This window comes from Mobula hypostoma, chromosome 27, assembly GCF_963921235.1.
Source record: "Mobula hypostoma chromosome 27, sMobHyp1.1, whole genome shotgun sequence".
Classification (NCBI taxonomy): Eukaryota; Metazoa; Chordata; class Chondrichthyes; order Myliobatiformes; family Myliobatidae; genus Mobula; species Mobula hypostoma.
Window position 1 is genome coordinate 21,390,636 of NC_086123.1, and position 21,397 is coordinate 21,412,032.

General features: G+C 43.7%; 1 protein-coding gene across 6 annotated transcripts in view; it reads left to right on the forward strand.

The window, feature by feature from the left end:
- The first annotated feature begins 5,434 nt into the window (after nucleotides 1–5,434).
- The window catches only part of sh2b3 (SH2B adaptor protein 3), a 176,791-nt gene continuing 160,828 nt past the window's right edge, over nucleotides 5,435–21,397 (forward strand). The window contains exons 1-3 of one of the 6 annotated variants that reach the window (XM_063034260.1): nucleotides 6,121–6,306; nucleotides 9,968–10,088; nucleotides 16,980–17,804. In XM_063034260.1, the coding sequence (XP_062890330.1) occupies nucleotides 10,077–10,088; nucleotides 16,980–17,804 (837 nt within the window). In that variant the 5' untranslated portion in view covers nucleotides 6,121–6,306; nucleotides 9,968–10,076. The other 5 variants (XM_063034261.1, XM_063034259.1, XM_063034262.1 and 2 more) reach the window with 5 other exon arrangements.

Here is a 21,397-nt window from a genome sequence, read left to right on the forward strand (position 1 = left end):
TTGATTTATTTATTTTTCTTTCTGTGTTATCATGTACAGCATTGTACTGCTGCTGCTACTAAGTTAACAAATTTCACAACACATTGCCAGTAATAACAAACCTGATGCTGATTCATGTACAATGCAGATTGCAACCTTTGAATTTAGGGAGTGCACATAATTATGGCATTTTGAAGTAAGATGCAATTGGAATTGAATGCATCTCATTCAATCATTTTCTTTACCAGAATGTTTGCTTTCTAACACAAGTGTCTATTGGATAACAGTGCAGTCATTCACAATGTGACAGCTTAGCACATTTACAACAGTAGTCTTTCATTCACAGTTCCAGTTTATTCTGAATCAGCAAAAGATATCCAGCAGATGTTCATCAATGGGAAGAAACAGGACTCGCCCACATTCATCTGTGAAAACGTCTGTTAACATACGCACTTGCTGGCAAGCGATGGCTTACACTCGATAGGTCACTGCAAATCCACCTCGTTTGAAAGGTATTTTAGAATATTGACACAACATTTGAGAGATCAAAAGATCTGCTGGAGTCGGAAACTCAAGACACCACAGGGGAATGTGTAAGATAAAGTTATGGGAGTGAGAGGTAGGGATTTGGATGAGGATAGAGCAAGGGAAAAGATAGAAAGGGTTGGACGGGAATGACTTGAGGGGAAGAATTAATTCTAGAGTTATATAACTCATTGATAACTATTTACATATTAATATCCTGCTAATGTGTAATAAATGTTTAATGATGCAATTTAATATGTTCCTGATTTCCTTCCTGTTTACTGCAATAATGCTCTGATGAAGGTACTCATAGTGAAGCAGTTCTAAATAAAGGTGAAATATATTTACTCTCTAATTTGTGTCACTGAAGCAGATATTAAAATCTTAAAAGTCAAAAGGAATAGGCTATTCATCCATTAATACTGCCCAGCCATTCTATAAGATTATTGTTGATGCTGTGCATCAAGTCTATATCCTATATCTCATTATACTTACCACAAGGAAGCTATTTGGCCCACGTCAACTCCAAGAGAGCATTGCATTTCTTGTTATTTCCCTGAGACCTGTAGCTTATTCTCATCTCAGGTGTGCCTACCAACTCTCCTTTTAGTTCTTTTAACATTAACCCTCATTTACAATAGACAATAAATTGATATAATTCCTGTCGTATTCAAAAATCCTTATATCGGTCCTAAATACACAGAGGTGGAGCAATGGAATTTGCAATGCCCTGCAAGAAAGAAATTACTTGTCACCTCAATCATAAGTGGCCAATCCTTCTACATCTACATCTCAATCCCTCTCAAAACTCTCCTCCCCTGTCCCTTTTCTCCCTCGTCCTGATCCATCTAACTCCCCATCGTCCTGTTTCTTCTCCCCTCGTCAATCCACTCCATCTGCCCACCCTGTCTCCCCTTTGATTCCATGCTCCGCCTTCCTTTCCTGTCACCCGCAGTTCTTTGTCGCTTCCACCCCTCCCTCTCGCTGCTCCTGTTGCCATCCGCTCTCCCCTCCTGCATCAAACACTACTTTTCACCTGGATCCACAACGCTGTGTCTCATGCCAGTTTAGAGAAGCAGCACTGAAATGGCCCTTGGACCCCTATTTAACCCTAACGAAATCCACAGGGCAATTCACAATGACCGATGAACCTACCTGGCTCCGTCCTTGGACTGTGGGAGGAAGCCAGAGGACCTGGAGAAAACCCACGCATTCCACGGGGAGGAACACAGAGATTCCTTGCAGAGGAGGCCAGGATAGATCTTTCGCTGTAATGGTGTCACTGTGTGGCGTCCATTGTTCCACCCTTCCCCCACCCCACCGCTTTGTATTGGTTATCTTCCCTGTACCTTTCAGTCCCGATGAAGGGTCTTGACGCAAAACGTCAGCTGTCTGTTCCCCTCCACAGGTGCTGTCTGACCTGCTATTCCTCCAGCATTTTGATTGCTGCTCCATACTTCAGCATCTGCCGTCTGTCGCCTCTCAAAATCTTGTTTCAGTCAGATCACTTCTCATTCTTCTTAATTCCTCTGAATGCCGGTCAATCCTGTTTAATGGCGGAAGTCCTTAAGCGCACTTTTTGTGCCCTTATGCTCAGCTGAGGTCCTCTTCACTCCGACTCTGGAATGTCTCTACTTTGCTGAGGCAGAAGTGAAATGTTATGAATATCTCAAACACATATTCAGGTTTGGATCACAAAGAATTTCTGGGCTCTGCTGTTGTCTGTGAAAATTGCTCTTCATTGCAGGATTATTTCCACAACTAGGTGTCACTAAGAAACTTCCTTCTCTGCTCTTTTCACCCTCGCTTTCTGCAAGATCTGGAAGCTTTTCTATTTCTTTATCACTGAGCGAGTCCCGAGTCCACTGTTTCTAATACTGCCCGCCTGTCCCTGCTGCATCCACTCCCTCCAGTGATTCAACTTCAGCTCCCTAGTTTTCCTCCTGTTCTTCATCAATAGCAGTGTTCGAAAATACAGTATAACGTCATGGAGAGCACCGTGAATGTACCATGGAGAACATTCTAACCAGTGGCATCACTGTCGGGTATGGAGGGGCCACTGTACAGGATCAGAAAAGCCTGCAGAGAGTTGCAAATTTAGCCAACTCCATCGCGGGTACCTAGCCTCTCCTGCATTGAGGACATCTTCAAAAGACAATGCTGCAAAGGGGCACCATCCAGGACCCCTGTCACCCAGCACCTGCCCTTTTCTCATTATTACTGTCAGGGATGAGGTACAGATTGAACATTGGTCGTTTGTCCATCCTGATGGGTGCAGTCTTTCATCGATTCCATTTTCCTCCCTCCCACACATATGGACAGGCCTCCAAACCCAGTACAGGCCACCTCCAGTCACTGGCTCGGACTTGCAGACATCGGGCCTCCCACTCCTTTCCCTTCCACCCTTCCCTCATCCCAGTGCCTCCTTTCCCATTCTCGCGCCCATCCCTCTTTCATGCAACCATCTATTCCTTTTTTTTGTCTTCAACTCCCCTGCCTTCATTCTCACCTTCATGCCCTTCCACGCACTCTCCTTTCTGCTTCCCTCTTCTTTCTTCCTATCGCCCTTCCCTTCCACCTCTCTGCTTCTAACCTGACCCTCATTCTTCTCACCCTAAATGCTTCTCCCTTTCTTGCCTTTCCTCAGCCCAACCTCATCCCTCATTCCACCCATTCTTCCTCCCATACCCAGTATCATTTTATTTCCCCTTTCCCACCACTTCTTCCCCTTATCCACCCCATTCCCACAACCACCTTCCTGCTTTCTCCAACCCTTCTCTTTCCTATTAGCCCCACCTCTTACCCCCACCCCACCATTCCTCTCAGTCCAATCACTCCTCCTCATAAAGTTTAATGGTGTTTGGCAGACCAACATAAGGTGCATTACTGCCACCTACTGATTTGGAGTGTGGAGCAAAGAGACAGGAAGTATAGCCCCCCCCGAAAAAAAACCTCAAAATAATAACAAAAACTAATGCTTCTCAGAAAGTCGAACACACACTCGTATATATCATGATGCCAATGATTTCCTCACAAATTTTCTATGTTAAACTGCCTATTCCAAGGATCTCAATTTAGCAATTGAATCTTTCCTTTGCATCTGATAGGAAATGCATTCAAACAATATATGCTGCACCTTTTCTTGACAAGTGCACTCCCTACAAATGCACATATCATATGTATTAATTCTGAACAAGGAATTATTCAACCAAGTACATAAACCTGCGAGTGTAACTTCTTCACACCTTTTATACGCAGCCCCTAGTCGAATTCCCACTATCCTCTGAATTTTATATAAGTGCTGTCCTTTTATTTTCCTTATCCCATTTTTGTTGCCACAGTGATTGAACATACTTTTTAAATTACGGCCCTCACCTCCCCTTTATGCAAAGTCACCACGACATTTATATCCTTAATTTAAAGTGATTGCTTGCTACAAGGGGTGATTGATAAGTTAGTAGCGTAAGGTAGAAGGAGTCAATTTGAGAAAACCCAGCACATTTATTTTTCAACATAGTTCCCTCCCACATTTACACACTTAGTCCAGCGGTCGTGGAGCATACGGATCTTGGACCTCCAGAAAGTGTCCACAGCAGGGGTGATTGATAAGTTCGTGGCTTAAGGTAGAAGAAGATGAGTTATTAACTTCAAACTTTCTGCATTTTCACTCAAAGAGTTGAACTGCACGTGCATGTAATGAGAGCTGTATAACTCATCTCCTTCTATCTCCTTTTATCTTATCTTAATAGTCACCTGAAACTTTGGATAATAAACAGAAACCCCTGAATGACCTGTCACTGGATCTTTTCAACTGTCTGTGTAGATATGTAAGAAGCCATATTATCTGCCTTGTCTATATTGCTGAACTTCCTCTCCACTGATACACAACCACTCCTCATTTTTCCCTGAAGGCCCAAAAAGACCACAGGCAAAGGGAAACACCATGGAGTGACATTAAGGGGTACATTGGGATTATATTCCACATTAAACCACCCAAGAATTTGTGCTATTCATCTCCCATCCCACCAAAAACTGAAGGCCTTATGAATGCAAACAACAGGAATTCTGCAGATGCTGGAAATTCAAGCAACACGCATAAAAGTTGCTGGTGAACGCAGCAGTCCTGACGAAGGGTCTCGGCCTGAAACGTCGACTGCACCTCTTCCTGGAGATGCTTCCTGGCCTGCTGCGTTCACTAGCAACTTTTATGTGTGTTGCCTTATGAATGAAGTGCTCCCAAGACTCTACTAAAGTTGCCAATATGGGATGACCAATTTTATGTTCCCTTGTGTAGATGTAAAGATACCTCACCCATTTTTGCCAGTAATGCTGAAATTTGGGATGATTTAATAGCACCACAACATCATCTTAATACCAGCTTGAACTTTATCCCGGGTCTTTAAGACTGCTGGTGAGGCATCCATACTGCTCAATCACTCTTCCCTATTCTTGCGCGGGTGCTCCTTCCCTCCGCTTGCCTGCCACCCTTGGGCACCGGGCTCAACCCCACCCTTACCCCAATCAGGGTCACGTGAAGGCAGAGGGGGAGGGGGCAGGTCGTAGGAGCAGCTGGCGCACATCATAAGGTCCTGGCCCGCTGACGTCAGGCAGATAGTCTCCGGAGTGAGTTGATAACGTCTGGGGTCACCCCTCCGCTAAGGACACTGCCCAGAAGAAGGCAAAGGCAAGCCACTTCCGTAGAAAAATGTGCCAAGAACAATCATGGTCATGGAAAGACCATGATCGACGACGCCATATGACACGGCACATAACGAACGAATATTTAATTATACTTAAAGTTTATTGCCAATGCAAATATAATTACACATCTGCTTAAAATAAAGGAATAAATATAAAACTACTAATGTGCGCGTTATGTTCATTATTTTATTAAACCGTTTAATAAGTACGAATTTCCATTCAGGGCGTTTTGGTGATTCTGACACGGTTTATTAGCGATGTACAGTAGGTAACGATGTGCAATAACCATCGACAGATGGAACACTTCAAAGGTCTCTCTGCTACTGCCTTCTCATAGTGCAACTTTTTTTAAAAAAGGGGAAGTTTAACTTTCCCTTGCTGGGAATGAAACTAAAACTTCAACGCGTCGAGCACATGTAAGTCGGCGTTTACCAATGCCAGCAGGGTAAGGAGCGTTTCTCAAAGGTAAATGATATTAGTGAAATTAAGACTTTTGAAACTCGCTAAGTTGGTGTGTCGCGTTAAAGTTCTTGGGGACTGCCCCGTTTTTGGACGCTTTTGATTAAACTGCAGATACCGTTGTGTTTAGTGTTTCGCTTTTAAAATAAGAGCGTGTAATCGGTTGATTCGCCTCTACATTTTGGGGGTGAGGGCGTTTAATGGGAATCTGCCCTTTCAGGGGTCAGATGGTATTCTCCTCTGTATCTTGTTATACGGCGGTTGATGGTATTCTCCTATTAGTTAATTGTTTTTTTATACCTTGACGGAACTGCGTACAGAGGTCACTGTTGGCTAACAAATTGGGGTTTTAACTTCTGTTGAACTCGTCAGTTACGTAATTAAGATGATTGGCCGCGCCGAGCCAGGCGGACTCCAATGAGTGATCGTCAGCCGCGAGAAGTGCAGAAGGTGAAAGATAAGTGCGCCTGTTTTGTTGTCGCAGCTTAAATGTTGACGGAATCGACTCGAGCTCCATTCAACTGTCAATTTGTCAGCGGAAATGATGGGTCTAGCTTTTTTTTTCCGCGCTTGGATTTCCTTCCTGAAATAGCAAGGTTTAGACAACATGGGTGAGCAAGGTCGTGAAGAATTCTCCCGCAGGTAGCGACTGCGTGTTTTATTCTCTCTTCCCCCCCCCCCCCCGCGTGTGAGTTTGTTGGAGAATCTGTTACTGTTTACAAAACCCTTCTCCAGCGGGTTCCGGGGCAGGGTGCTCTCTCACCGTTCCGTCTCTGTCTGCTGAACTGGGATAGCGGTCGCTTCGCGCGCGTGGCGGGTCTCGGTTGCCAGAAACGTTTTGATGTGTAGGTCGGAGTTGTATTTTTAACAGATCCTGCGAGGGGAGCCGTGCTGGCCAGTTGCAGTGCCGGCACGGTCCCAATAAACGCGTGCCTTGTGTGTGTGTGTGTGTGTGTGCGAGAGAGAGAGGGAGGCTGGCTCCAGTAACTCACGCGGTCCGCGGCTGTGAAGACCACATGGTGGTGTCAGAAATTGCTCGCCGCCGCTGCCTCGCTGCTCTGGGAGAGATCCCGGGTCGGCGAGGACCTGCCGCGCCACGGGATGTCACTACCTTGCGCTGAAGCCAAGCTAGCCAGCATTGCATGGACGATGCTCTGCAAAACGCAGGATCTCCCACCGCTGAGGCTGCAGGAGTAGAACTTCGGTTTGTAAAGGCATTAGGGTCAGGTGAGCGATTTTGTTTTACACACAGGTTGAGCGCACGGGTACAACATTGTAAATGAACTGTTTAATATGCTATCGAAGGGTAACTATAACTGAATCAACGCTAAAACGTAAATCAGGTTTAATCATCTTGTAAGTTGCCTGATTCAACATTTTGTCGAAACTATGATGATCGTCACGTGGAGCCCTTCTTAAGATGTTACTCGTGCCTGAAAGCCTGCTTTGGTCGCGGAATGTACCTCAGAAACTGAGGCGCTCAGCTGTGAATTAGACGGCAAAGCCATAGCACGGTACTGCTGACCTTTGTCTAATTGTGCTACTCTACAGCTAGCGTGTTCATTGTAGTGGAAGAGATGAAGGTTAAGCTACGTAAGCACTTTTGTTTTGTGTACTGTAAGTCATCTTGTGGCTCATTGAAAACCAGCTAGCTAGGTAGGGTCTTTCGTCAACCGGCCTGCATCGCGCCTCAGTGAGGGTCAGGGTAGCGCTGAACCCTGATGACCCTAGAGAGCTTCTTCATCCCTCCCCCCCCCCGACCCGGTCCGGGGAGTGGTGTGGCTCCAATACGACCCCAGGGACTAGGTCCCATCAATCCATCACTGCCAGGGGGGGGGCTGACTCCCTGTAGTCGACCCACCACACCCACCGTTTTCCCCAGTCCGCGATGGTCACTTACTCAGAATCCGGTTTGTTATAACTGACAGGGGTTGTGAAACATGTTGCTTTGCGGCAACAGTACAATGTAATACGAGACATGCACTGTAAATTATGACAAGGTGTGTGTGTGTAGTGCGAAATAGGGAGGTAGTGTTCATGGCCTCATCGTCGGATCTGATGGCAGAGGGGAAGAAGCTGTTCCCAAAGCGTTGGGGGTTTGCCTTCTGTCTCCTGTATCTCTTCTCGCTGGGTAGTAACGAGAAGAGGGCATGCCCTGGGTCCATCGCACCACCATTTCCTCTGTGCACCTTCACGTCCCCCCTTTGCAGACCAGGTGTAGATGGAAAGAGACTGTGTGTGTGTGAGGGCGGGGGGGGGGGGGTGGTCAGCACTTGTCACCGATGACCAGGGCCTAACGTTCTGGAAAGGGACCTAGTATTGAGAATCTGTAAAATCAGCATCTGAGTTGGGCCTTCCAGATCATTAGAGGTTTAGTCACCCCAGAAATTCCTTGGAAAATGGGTGGGTTGTATAGTTAACCAGGCAAATGGGATTTCAACAGAAACTTTCTAAGTGCCAGTTATGAGAATATATCTTAAGTTTGAAAACACAGTTTTTATCCATATTTCTATCGTGACTCTTGCTGGCTAATGTGCCTTTATGATTGCTGGTTGAAAACCCAATTTTGCCTTGATTATAATGGCATGTGAGAATAAATCATCCAGTGACACTTGGTATCTTGATTCCTGAAAACTGGGGTATATTTAAATGGCCTTTTTGCCTTTTTTTTATATAAAAAGAGCAATGACTTTAGCTGTGGTTGTCAGTAAGATTCCATTATCACCTGCTCTGTCATAAATGGCTGCACAATATAACCATATAACAATTACAGCACGATCTATATCATAGTTGTAATTGAAAAGTACTGGTATGCTTGAGTCTGTAATTAGTCTTAGTTTTTTTTGCATTTGTAGAATTTGTTGAAAGCATCTTAAATGGATGTGCTGCAAGGCTTGTGAAACAGCTTAATCCAGTTACTTCTGTTAGATGCCTTCAGCTGAGTAGTAAGTTCTGTATAGGAAGCCATGCTTGGTAAGGAGCTGAGTCATCCATGGGCTGTCGAGCCTGATAAAAGCATTTACGTAGGGGCCAGGGAAGGGGATATGGCAAAAATATTCGCAGGCAAACACGTCCACACCTAACTTTCCTGGAGATCTGTAGATGAAGTATTCCAGTATATGTGTACGTGCGTTGGGCTTTATGGTAACTTTTCCAGTGTTGGTAGATTCCCTTTTACAGAGGTTTCATCAGATGATTTGCTAATAGATCACCCTTAATTGGTTTCGTTTTTGATCTGTAGTAGCTATAACTTGGAAAAGAGAAGTGTATTTAATGATCCGGTATTGTGTAATTCACGTGCACAGCAGTCTTTCATTGTAATGCCTTCTTCCTCTTTCTTGCACAAGAGGAATTTCCCAGCATTGTAACCAAGTTGAATGGTTACACTGTGTTTCATTCAGTTATTTTTAGAAGTAAGGTTTGTGAAAAAGCATGCATTTGATAGCCCATTTTATTGTATCCTAGAATCTTAGGAAATCTATAACACAACCTATCATCTCTCTGCGAGTTCAGAAAGAGCTGTCCGGTTTGATCCCACCTACCAGCACTGTTCCACGGCCTCTCAGGTCACAGCTGTTCAAGTTTACATCCAAGGTACTGGTTAAAATGTGATGAGGGTAAAGTCTCTGCCCCCCCTCCCCCATTGTTTGCTGACACAGTCTTGATCAATCAAATGCCCCCTTTTATTATGAAAAATGATCTTTTATTTTAGGTCCTGATAAGTTTAATTGGTTTATTGTTAGGTGTATGGTAGGGTGTCCTGCAATAGCATGGCATTCAAAGTTCAAAGTAAATTTTATTATGAGAGTACAACACACAAACCCTGAGATTCGTTTTCCTGGGGACATACTCAGATTTCTATAGAATAGTGGCTATAACATGATCAATGAAAGATCAAGTAGAGTTCAGAAGACAACAAACTGTGCAAATGCAAATATAAATAAATAGCAATAAATACCCAGAAAATGAAATATCGAGATAGTCCTTCAAGTGAGATCGTTATTTGTGGGAGCATCTCAATGGGTTGGCAAGTGAGTGTAGCCATCCCCTTTTGTTCAAAAGCCTGATGGCTGTGGGGGACTAACTGTTATTGGACCTGGTGGTGCGAGTCCTGAGGTTCTTGTACCTTCTACTTGATGGCAACAGCGAGAAAAGAGCATGGCCTGGGTGTTGAGGATCTCTGAAGATGGCTGCTGCTTTCTGACGGCAGTGTTTCATGTAGGTGTGCTCAATGGTTGGGAGGGCTTTACTTCTGATGTACTGGGCGAAACCCGTTACCTTCAGTAGGATTGTCTGTTCACAGGTATTGGTGTTTTCGTACCAGACCGTGATACAGCCAGTCAATACACACTCCACTACACTCCGCCTGAGACGAAGAACATCAGCAAATTGGGAATTGTTTACATGTTGAGATGACTGTTCAGGTAACTTTAATGCCATTTTTGGGATGTCAATTAATATCCAATGAAATTAAATGTAAAATGTAGCAAATGTTGGGAATGTTTATCAAGCAACTTTCTGGTGGGAAAAATCAGTAACATGTAACATCGTCAACATTGTAAATCAGTATCAACATTGAAACCTATTGACTGTTGAAAGGCCTTGATAGAGAGGATGTTTCATATGGTGGTGGGAGTCTAGGACCAGAGGACACAGCCTCTGAATAGAGGGATGTCTATTTAGAACGGAGGTGTGGAGGAATTTCTTTAGCCAGAGAGTGCTGAATCTGTGGAATTCATTGCCACAGGCGGCTGTGGAGGCCAAGTCATTGGGTACATTTAAGACAGAGGTTGGTAATTTCTCGATTAGTCAGGGCAAGACAGGTTATGGGGAGAAGGCAGGAGATTGGGATTGAGGGGGAAATGGATCAGCCAGATGACATGGTGGAGCAGATTCAATGGGCCAAATAGCCTAATTCTGTTCCTGTGTCTTATATACAGTGAACCTGTACATTATTGGAAAGGTTGCATTCCTAGAAAACTGCCCAGATTAAGATTTTTTTTCCGTTATACCATCCTTTGTATAAATTGACAGAATTTGTTGTTTCTTTCACATTTTTAGTTTTTTTCTCTTGCATAAATTTAATAAAAGCAAATGGTTGTTCTGTATCTCAACTTTTTTTTGGTGGTGATTTGAGAATTTAGTAAAGATAAGTTTTCTTTACTTGAACTGTTCCTGATGTGTAAGTGCTCTGCTAACTTAACAGGTCAGATTCGAAAATGGAACAGTTTGTACTTTTTAAAAAATAGTGACGTCCACCAATATTTAACTCCAAATTATTAATATCAGAAGCCTTGCGTCACTTGAAATATTTGCACTCTAGTTTACTTGGTTGTGGTCCTTGTGCATCAGTAATGCTGTGTGTGTGAGAATCCAGCATCAGGGGCTCCAGCAAGCAGTGGTAGAAAGTTCACAGTGGTACAGATCAGTGATGTTTAAGCTGAAGCCTCACATATCAAATCTGGTATATGAATTAAAGGCAACTCGTTCAGAGGCTCTGATGGGGAGTTGTAAAAAATTTAGTATCCAAGACACCTTCAAGGAGCGGTGTCTCAGAAAGGTGGTGTCCATCGCTAAGGATCCCCTCTTCTCATCGCCACCATCAGGAAGGAGGTGCAGAAGCCTGAAAGCACACACTCAGTGATTCAGGAACAGCTTCTTCCCCTCTGCCATCCAATTTTTTTTTTGAATGGATTTTGAAACAGTGGTCACTACCTCACTTTTTTAATTCTATTTTTGCATGACTTAACTTTTTGATTATACATGCATACTTTAATTCAGTTTTACCCCTATATTGTCATGTATTTCATTCTACTGCTGCCATAAAGTCCACAAATTTCACAACACATGCCAGTGATATTAAACCTGACTCTTGGTTGATACTGAACATGAAGTTCTCACACCGTTTGTAGTGAATCTGGACAAAGCAGCGTATCCCTGTTTGATATTGATTGCCTTCTGTTGTTTGACTTGTGTAAGGGTACTTGATAGATCTCTGAATATCTGGGTCTACTCCAGTTAGTGTATGTTGAAGCAGGATTGTGTTTGCTGACATTGAATAGAGTAATACACAGCCTCTCCCATATGGTTGAGGTAGCAAAGGGGCAGCTGGTGCCCTTGGATCCTGAAATAATGTGAATAAATATTTTTACCCTTAAAAAAAATGCAAGTAAAAACAGGAGAAATACAAATTGCTCCTCAGGCCTGCCCTACCTTTTAAAGGATCCCCTGCCTCAGTTCTGTGAAGTGATGACAATGGGGATGCTCTTTATTAAAAGGTCGGCCTGGTGTTTCATTTGGTCTGATTCAGGTTGTTATGCTTGACATTTCTAACCCACAGTTAAAGAGAGGAAGTAGTTGTCCTAATGGCTGATGCTGGCTCAGCTGTGGGGATGGAGTGGGGATTACCCAGTTGCTTGACAAGAATTTTAGACCGTACTGTTTCTATAATCCTCTGGTCACATGTACATGGCACACCAGTCGTTGCTTTCAAGGTGCAAGGCACTTGAGATTTAAGAACAAAACTGGTTAATTAAAAAAAAATTACTGAGATATAGCACGGGCTAAGTACGTCTGGCCTTCCGAGCCTCACTGCCTGGCAACCCCCGATTTAGCCCTAGCCTAATCACGGGATCACCAGTTAACCTACTAACCGTCTTTATACTGTGGGAGGAAACCGCAGCGCCCGGAGATAACCTATGCATTCCACGGGGAGGACTTACAGACTCCTCACAGGTGACGTGGAAATTGAACTCCAAGCTATTCTACCGTGGCGCCCAGTATTGACAGACGTGTGGAAGGTTGCATGCTTTGGCAGGTCGCACAATTTGCTTGTGTTGTCTTGAGAAGCTATGCTTCCAACGTTATTGAATTTGAAACACAACCTATTTTTCCTGTAATGACATGACTCCTCTCAAGACATTTCAAGCTAGCTGGCTGGCTTTATTTGAATTCCATTTCCTTCTGATGCTTTCATTCATTAGTTTGAGAACTTAATGTTTGTTGGTATTTTTCCCTTTTTGTCAAATTTTACCGCCCCTCTTCAGACCTTGACCCTTGATTTGGGCCTATCCAGAACTTTAGTATAATCTTATGGCGATTTTACCCTCAGTTGGCTGTGAGGTGTTATGTAAAAAGTGCCGCATTCATTTTCATGGTAAGACATTAAATCTCAGACTGTTGTTTTTAGTCGATGCGCCTTTAAGATCAGGCAGATCTGCTGTTGTTCTTTTAAGTTTGTTGCCCTGACGATAGCATGCGTAATCTAATTTTTACTTTAGACCATTCTGCAAATACATAATCACTGCTGTGATGGCGGTGCGGTAGCATAGAGGTAAGACAAAGCTTTACTGTGCTGGTGACCTGGGTTCAATTCCCACCATTGCCTGTAAGGAGTTTGTACATACTGCGTGGGTTTCCTCCGGGTGCTCTGGTTTCCTCCCACAGTCCAAAGGCGTACAGGTTTGTAGGTTAATTGGACATTGTAAATTGTCCTGTGATTAGGCCGGGACTAAACTGGGGGGGTTGGTTGCTGGGCAGCATGGCTCGAGGAGCCAGAAGGGCCTGTTTCGTACCCCAATAAATCAGCCTTCAAAAGTATTCGCTAACTCCTGAATTCCAAGGTCATCAGGAATCATTATATAAATTTCTCATTTCATTAGAGTCTTTCCAAAGACAGACCACAGTCCATAATCATTTACTTCGGCCAAACTTTTGAGAGGGAGAGAGTTTTATCTATCTGCCAGTAATAAATGTGGGTGTAGCCTAAAGCGTGGGCAGGAGTCATTATGAAAATGGGCAATGAATCCATGTGTACTAACTGGGCACAATTTATGGTAAACAAGTTCCTTACAAACACTCATTGTTTAATTCTGCAATGACTGCACAAACAATTGTTTTTAAAAAAAACTTAAGTCATGAAGCCAAACTGGATTGTTTATAATTATCACAAGATTATTGTGAATCCGAAGAATTTTTATTTTTGGTTTTGTGCACTATTTCTCCAGAAGGTTTCAAAGCCCACTTTCCTGTGACAGATGTGTAACTTCTTGTGGTTGTGCATGTTTGTGTAATATTTAAAAGAAAATTCCGTAGGTCAATACGGTTGCTCATCAGAACCAAAAGGATTGTATGATGCCATATTCATAATAAGTCTTAAGTAATTGTTAGTGTGGCTACAAGCTTTTAATGCAGCACAGTTGCATAGTGGTCAGCGGGACGCTTTGCAGTAGAGGTGACCTGGGTTCAATTCCCACCCCTGTCCTGTAAGGAGTTTGTACGGTCTCCCTGTGACCGGGTCAATTTCTGGATGCTCCAGTTTCCTCCTACAGTCCAAAGACATACCTGTTAGGTTAATTGGTCACTGTAAATTGTCCTGTGATTAATCTAGGGTTAAATCTGGGGATTGCTTGAAGGGCTGGGAAAGCCTATTCTGAGTTCTTTCCCAATTAATAAATTTGCACCCACAGACTGGAATGCTAAAATGTGCAAGGATTCTGAGGTTTTCAAAGCATTGAGCTAATTAAGTTAAATAGTTGACAATATAAGTTTAAAAAAAGAGGTAAATATGTTAGGCATGCTGACCATCCTAACTGTGGGAGTGCTAGCAGAGTCAGAAATTCCTGGGGGAGCCCCAACTCTGTAAATGAAACAACCCTTGGCAATTTCAAGTATTTACGGGGGTGGGAGTGTGGTGCATGTTTTACCGAGTGTGAACAAGTGGGGCTTTCATTCAGTAAGTTTGGGAATTGATGCTCTGACACTAACTAGATGAGCAGGAAACATACACTGTTGAATAGTGGCAGAAAGCTACAACAATGACTCAATGCTAACTAAGCAACACCCACAAAGTGCTGGAGGAACTCGGCAGGCCAGGCAGCATCTATGGAAAAGAGCAAACAATCAATGTTTCGGGCCGAGACTCTTCATCAGGACTGGAAATTAAAAGAAGTCAGAGCAAGAAGGTGGGGTGAGGGGAGGAAGAAGTACAAGGTGGTGGGTGATGGGTGAAGTAAAGAGCTGGGAAGTTGATTGGCGAAAGAGATACAGGGCTGGAGAAGGGGGAATCTGATGGGAGCGGACAGAAGACCATGGAAGAAAGGGAAGGCGGAGGAGCACTAGAGGGAGGTGATGGGCAGGAAAGGAGAGAGGGAAATGGTGAGGGAGGTGGTGGGCAGTTACCGGAACTTTGAGAAATTGATGTTCATGCCATCAGGTCGGAGGCTACCCAGACGGAATACAAGGTGTTGCTCCTCCACTCCGAGTGTGGCCTCATTGCGGCAGCAGAGGAGACCATGGACTGGCATGTCAGAATGGGAAAGGGAAATAGAAATGGGTGGCCGCCGGGAGATCCCACTTTTTCTGGAGGATGGAGTGTAGGCGCTCAGCAAAGCGGTCTCCCAGTCTATGTTGGGTCTCACCGATCCACAGGAGGCCGCGCCGGGAGCACCGTTTGTGTCGCTCTCTGCCAAGTGAAAGTCCAGCAAAGTGTACTAGAAGGCAGGAAATGTTGCATTCTCTTAGTTTTGTCCCCTGCGAATGCAGAACACCCCCCCACCTCTAAAGCTACCTTTTTTCACCTTTGTCCCCTCCTGCAAAAACAAAACCAAATGATTTGCTTCTTTGCAAGTTAACGATTATGTTTTGAATTAACTATTGTTGTTTGAATTCCTGTGCGATGAATGGTTCTCCTTTCACTGCTGATGTATTGTCAGTCTGAGTGTCATTCTCTGGAGTTGCAGGCAACTGATTTGGTCACCTTGCTAATCATTTTATACAGAGTGTCATCCCTGAATGAAATCTCACACACACACTTAGACTTATTGTTGGGTGTTTTGAATGTAGTTTCTAGTAGTCAATTGTACTAAATGTGTTTCCTCTGATTAAATGGAGGTGATGGAGTCCAGGCCCAGAGAGTATCGCTTGAGCGGGGCCAAGGTCCTAGTGCAGGGGACTAGTTGTTTGGACAATGTAAACGCCGGCCCAGATAGACTGAAAAGGCAGAGTGGGACTGGAGGCAGGGTGTGGGCTGAATACGCTCACTCTCCCGCAATGTTTTCTCCTCTCTCCGTGACTGTGAGGCTGCTCCCCCAACTCCTTTCCTGAACAAGGGCCTTGGTGCGAAACATCAACTGTTCATTCATTTCTGTAGATGCTGCCTGACCCACTGAGTTCCTCCTGTGTAGGGTATATGTTGTTTTTCATCTCCTGTTACCTTTAGCTAGGACTGAGGCCAAAAGACTCGATGACAGTTTGCAGGTTGAATGTTATCCTTCCAGTATCCATGGCCTGGTTCCACAACACTGCAGTGTGTCTACCAACTAAACCACTGGAAAAAGTCCAAGCTAATTCTCCAAGGCAGTGCTGACTTCTAGGAATAGACTTTGATTTGCGGACATTATTCTCATATGCTGTATAATGTACAAATAATAACAGTGTAAAACAAAATGAAGCATGTTTTGCATACTTACCTGTGGACTTTGATTTCTAACACTGGGTTTTGTAGATCAACTTGCCTACTGGCCTTTATGCTGCTGGCGTTTAGGGCAGCAATGAAGGTCCTCCATCTCTGGCGGTGTTCAGGGCTTCCTTCATCACGTCAGAACCCTATCAGTTTTCACCACTGTCAGCCATGCAAGTCCCGGGTGGAGACTCAGGAATACCATCGCACTCAGATGTAGAAGGATTCCTCATTGCTGTTTCCATAACAATTTTGATTTGCCAGTTAGGGTTGTTGGCACTGAGCTAAACCCCTGAACCCTGGCGGTCTGGTGGACCACTCTTAGTCCGGCCTCTACCCTTTGACCTGTTTCCTGCCAAGAGCCAAAGCATAAAGCCCTGACTCCAGCCGACGCAGCTCTCTGGGTCACCGAGGCATGCGAGCCTCCAAACCCTACCACAAGTTTGTGGTCCTCCTTGGAGGTTGCAGATCATGTGAGCGTCTTTTTGATTTAATTATATAAATTTATCTCTGAACTGAAATTTAACTTTGCAAACATGATGACACATATTACATAATGCACTGGACTACCGTAAAAAGCAAATTTTCATGGTATTTGTACCCTGGATATGTATGTGTGCCCATGACAATAAATTTGAACTTGAATGGCCTTTGTGTCCTTAGTACTAACTCCAAAGATTTATTTCTTTTGCTGATTGCCGTATAACTTTTAAGATTGTTTTCTTGAATGGGTAATCAGTTGGAGGGATGCCTTTGTCCCAGAGGCTTCTGCTATGATAGGTTTAATCGGCCAGTTTTTGGTTTTGTGCTTTCGCCTTTGCAAAAGGACTAACGTGGCATTTTGTTTCTTTTTCAGCATAATTCCGCAGTGCCAGATGTTGCAATGAATGGCGACACTGTAGAACAAGGGTCTCTGACACAGCCACGTAGCTGGAAGGAGTTCTGTGAGCTACATGCCTACGCTGCTGCTAAGGAACTTGCCAGGCAGTATTTGCTGTTTGCAAATGAAAATCCAAATCACGACTTGCAAGGGGCTGAAAACTTTTCTTCATATTTTACTGATCTCTTTCAGCAGTACTTCAGGAATGAGGTAAAAGAGGGATTTATTATGAACAGGTGTACCATCGTGCCCTTTATGGGAGCACAGGATTACAGGGAGACGGGCAGGAAGAATCCCGATGGCTCCTCGGGTCTGGTTTTACCCAAGACAGAAGCTGAGGTGAACAGTGCGGAGGCGTCTGAAAGGGGTTCTGACACGCAGCTTCTGTTTTCATCAAAAACTCGAAGCTCTGAAGACGTTTCATCTTCTGCATGCCCTTCGCTCGAACGGCCAAAAGCATTGACGCAGTTTACGAAAACTGTGGGGGATAATATACGGGGTCTGTTCCGGAGAAAATCCACAGATTCTACAGTGGTTGAAAGAAAAGGAGGGGCTTCTTCAGTGGCCAACCCGTCTGAAAAAGAATGGCTGAGAAATCTGACTCACAAGTTCAGTCGTTCAAGAATCCTTTCGAAAGAAGAGGTTCATGACGTCCGCAAGGAAGATACTTTAAATTATATGGTGGTGGATGACATCGGCATGGATGTGGGGACACGATGGCAAAAATGTAGGCTGCTTGTGCGAAGAGCAAAGTCGTACGAAGGCGGTGGATACGTCTTGGAGTTGTTTGATCCACCAAAGGTAGGTGCAGTTTCAGAAGGGGGGGTAGTTCTCCTTTGTAACACAGCAATTGAAGGATTATTTTCAGGTTAAACAAAAGCTTGTGATGAAGATTTTGATACAGGGGGTCTGGAGTTAGCATCATCCTACACGAGGCATCTGCTTAAGTAATTACAAGAAATCCACTGGCCTGTAAGATGATGAACATTTGTCTGAAGTGTCTGACAGTCAGCATCTGTTTTCCCATTGGGTTTGGTCTCCTGCCAGCGGAGAGCAGGTGTTTCTAAATCCTTCATGATAAAGATGTGCCTTGTAACTTATGACTGAGTAGGAATTTTGAGTTGCCATTCAGTGGTGGCTTAGAAGTTCAGCATATGAAATCTTTGTGGTAAGGTTTGTGCTGTAGGTTACATGCTTTTAAACAAAGTTTAAACCATTAACTTGGCAGGAAATGTAGGTCCAATAATAGTCGAGTTGCTCAGATCTACCAAATCCATGACTGATATTTCTTCCAGGCACTCCATGCTTTAATAGTCTTTGTTATGTTTGTTCTTAATAAAGACCAACTTGGTGTGGGTAAATGCTAGAACATTTTATTACAGAACACTGTTCAACACTGAGCACATGTGACCAGGTCACCATCGAAGCTTCCAGTTCCGGGTGAATTGCCCGCTGGGAACTGAAGTTCTTTATTAACACCTCATTCCCCCTTTAAAGAAAAACAGACACAACGCTATGCCTTCATAAACCTGGCGAGGAAAAATAATCCTTTCCAACAAAGATATCTACATTCTGTAGCCAATCGAAGCTCCTGGCTCCAGGTGAACTTGCCCACTGGGAACTGGACGTCTCTATTACGCACACATAATAACACCATCTCCTCTCTGTCCAGACACTGACTATTTTGGGTAGTGTGGCTCTAGTCCACGACTTGCTGTTTGTGAGCTAGATATTGGTATCACTTCCACTCATTATAGAGCCAATGCCATGCACGGGTCTCATATACCAAGCCTTGACCAATCTCGCATGTTTCTGCCTTGTGTGGTAATTCTTCCTGGGGGGGGAGGGGGGAAGTGCTAGTGATGCCTGCCGGTCCTTTTGAGTCAAGTGTTATGGTCGTTGCTGACGCACCATGTCCAGTTCTTTTGCTTTTGCCGGTATTTTCACTTCTTCAATGCTTTTCACCCTTCCTCACCCAACCAGCAGCAGCACTAGTGCCTTTGGAAACCGAAAGTCAGAGAGAAGCCCTCAGCTTACCATCACCCTGAACACAATTTGTTGAAAGGATAATGAATTATCGGCAGTCAAGTTTATCTAATTTCCCTGTTTTTTTAATTATTTCCTCCCATTTACAGTAAAGAATGAACCATTGGGATGTGGTCCTATAACTGGTAATCTGTGTGGCCTCTGTGCTCAACTCATGTTGAATTGTGTAAACTGTCTCTCTCCCTGCTGCTTACAAAACATGTACAGTTTAAAAACCTATCTTTTTTGTTAATGTACCTATTATTCTGGGTGCCCTAAACAGGGATTTTGAAGAATCTTTATTGCCCTTGTTAGTTAGTTACTGTCTGTTACATTGCTGGAGTTTGGGGCAGCAATGAAGGTTTCCATAATAGTTTTTTTTGTTTTACCAGTCAGGGTTGTTAGCCCTGAGCTGAACCCTGAACCTGGAGAACCGGTGGTCTACTCTTACTCTTACCCTTTGACCTGTTTGGCATGGGTCAAAGCACTAGGCCCTGTCTCCAGCCAACGTAGCTCTCTGAGATATTGAGGCAGGCAGGCCTCTGAACCCTATGACAAGGTCGTCATCCTCTTGGAGGTTATTCCCCAGAACATTTGCCAGTGGACACAAATGCGTCTATTATTTGTGACAGCTATATTTTATATGAACATTGGTGTTTCAAACCAAAGAGTGATAGCTTTGTTGCTTGTATCTCTCTACTTGAAATATTTTTTACAACTTAAGGTGGCAAGGAGCTGTGCTTCAGTTTTTCAAGTGCAGTACTGGTCAGTGCCCCAGTCTGTACTTCGTGTTTTCAGACTTGTTCAGCCTTTTTGTATGATTACAACATTTCAAAAAAGAGAAATCTGGATAATTGTTCAAAGTAATTTTATTGTCAAAGTACATGTATGCCACTGTATACAATCCCGAGATTCATTTTCTTGCGGGCATTCTCAATAAATCCATAGTGGAATAATAACCATTGTTCACTGGGGATGGCTCACTGTGGTATGGTAAGCCCTTTTTAAGTATCACTGTATGATGTTGAAAAAGTAATTTTGCTAACTATCTAAAATATTGTGCAATAATTGAATTTTCTTTTGAACTATTCAAATGCTGTATTATCTCTAATGGTTAATTTCTTTGGTTCAAACCATGTTGAATTGCCATTTTATGCATCATATTTCCTAAGCTGGGGGAGAAAAATCTGCTCTGTTCTGTGAAGGAATTCAAAGCAGTTAAATGAAATGGCATATTCTTTACAAATCAATTCTTAATATACCATTTCTTGCATGGATAGAAGCCAATCATTTTCATCACATCTGTAGTTACTATCTGGCTGGTTATTTCCTCCTTTGGTTATTTTTAAAGACAAATGAAGGTTCTGAGGAGGTGTTGAGGCTTATTGCTTGATTAGTGTGTTCAAACAGAATTGTTCCCTGGCATCCTATAAACAGTAGCATTATTATAGTTATACCCTTCTGAATGATACATAAATAGTTAACTGTCCTGATTCCGAGTCACTGCGTTTTCAGGGAGTCCCCTTTTAACAATTTTTTTTCTCTTTCATCTTTTCTAAAGCCGTGATGATAAATTTCTTACTCATCTCAAAAAATATACATGTTTGTCTCATTAACTGTAGTTAGACCAAAAGAAAGGTCAGCACCAAGCTAATGAAATGACAAAGCAAAGAGAAGGAAGTGGGTCTTAAAGAGAGGTAGACAGAGGCAGGAAAATTTGGGGAAGGTTTCCTAAATTTCCGATTAAGATTGCTGAAGGTTTGTTCCTCTTTTCGGTATCATTTTCACAAGAGATGCTGGAAATTCAGAGAAAACCACACAAAATGCTGGAGGAGCTGGTGAGGAACCAGTCTTAATGAAGGGTCTCCATCCGAAACACCAGCTCTTTATTCCTCTCCATAGACACTGCCCAAACTGCTGAGTTTGTCCAGCATCTTGTGTGTGCTTGATCATTCTGTTCTTTTTCAAAAAAAGTTATTGAGATACAATGTGGAGTAGGCACTTCCGGCCTCTCACGCTGCACCACCCAGCAGCTCCTGATTTTACTGTAGACTAATTATGGGATAGGTGACAATGACCAATTCACCTACAAACTGGTACGCCTTTGGACTGTGGGAGGAAACAGGAGCACCCGGAGGAAACCCACGTGGTTGTAGGGAGAACATACAAACTCCTTACAGGCAGCAGCGGGAATAGAGCCTGGGTCGCTGGGACTGTAAAGCCTGATTTATACTTTTGCGTCAACGTAACACCGTAAGTACTGCGTCACCGCAAACCCTACGCAGAGCTGACGCGGATCCCTACGCCAGAGCCTGACGCGCACCTCTCCCAAAATGTAACTGCACGTCGTGGCAGCGCAGAACGCAACA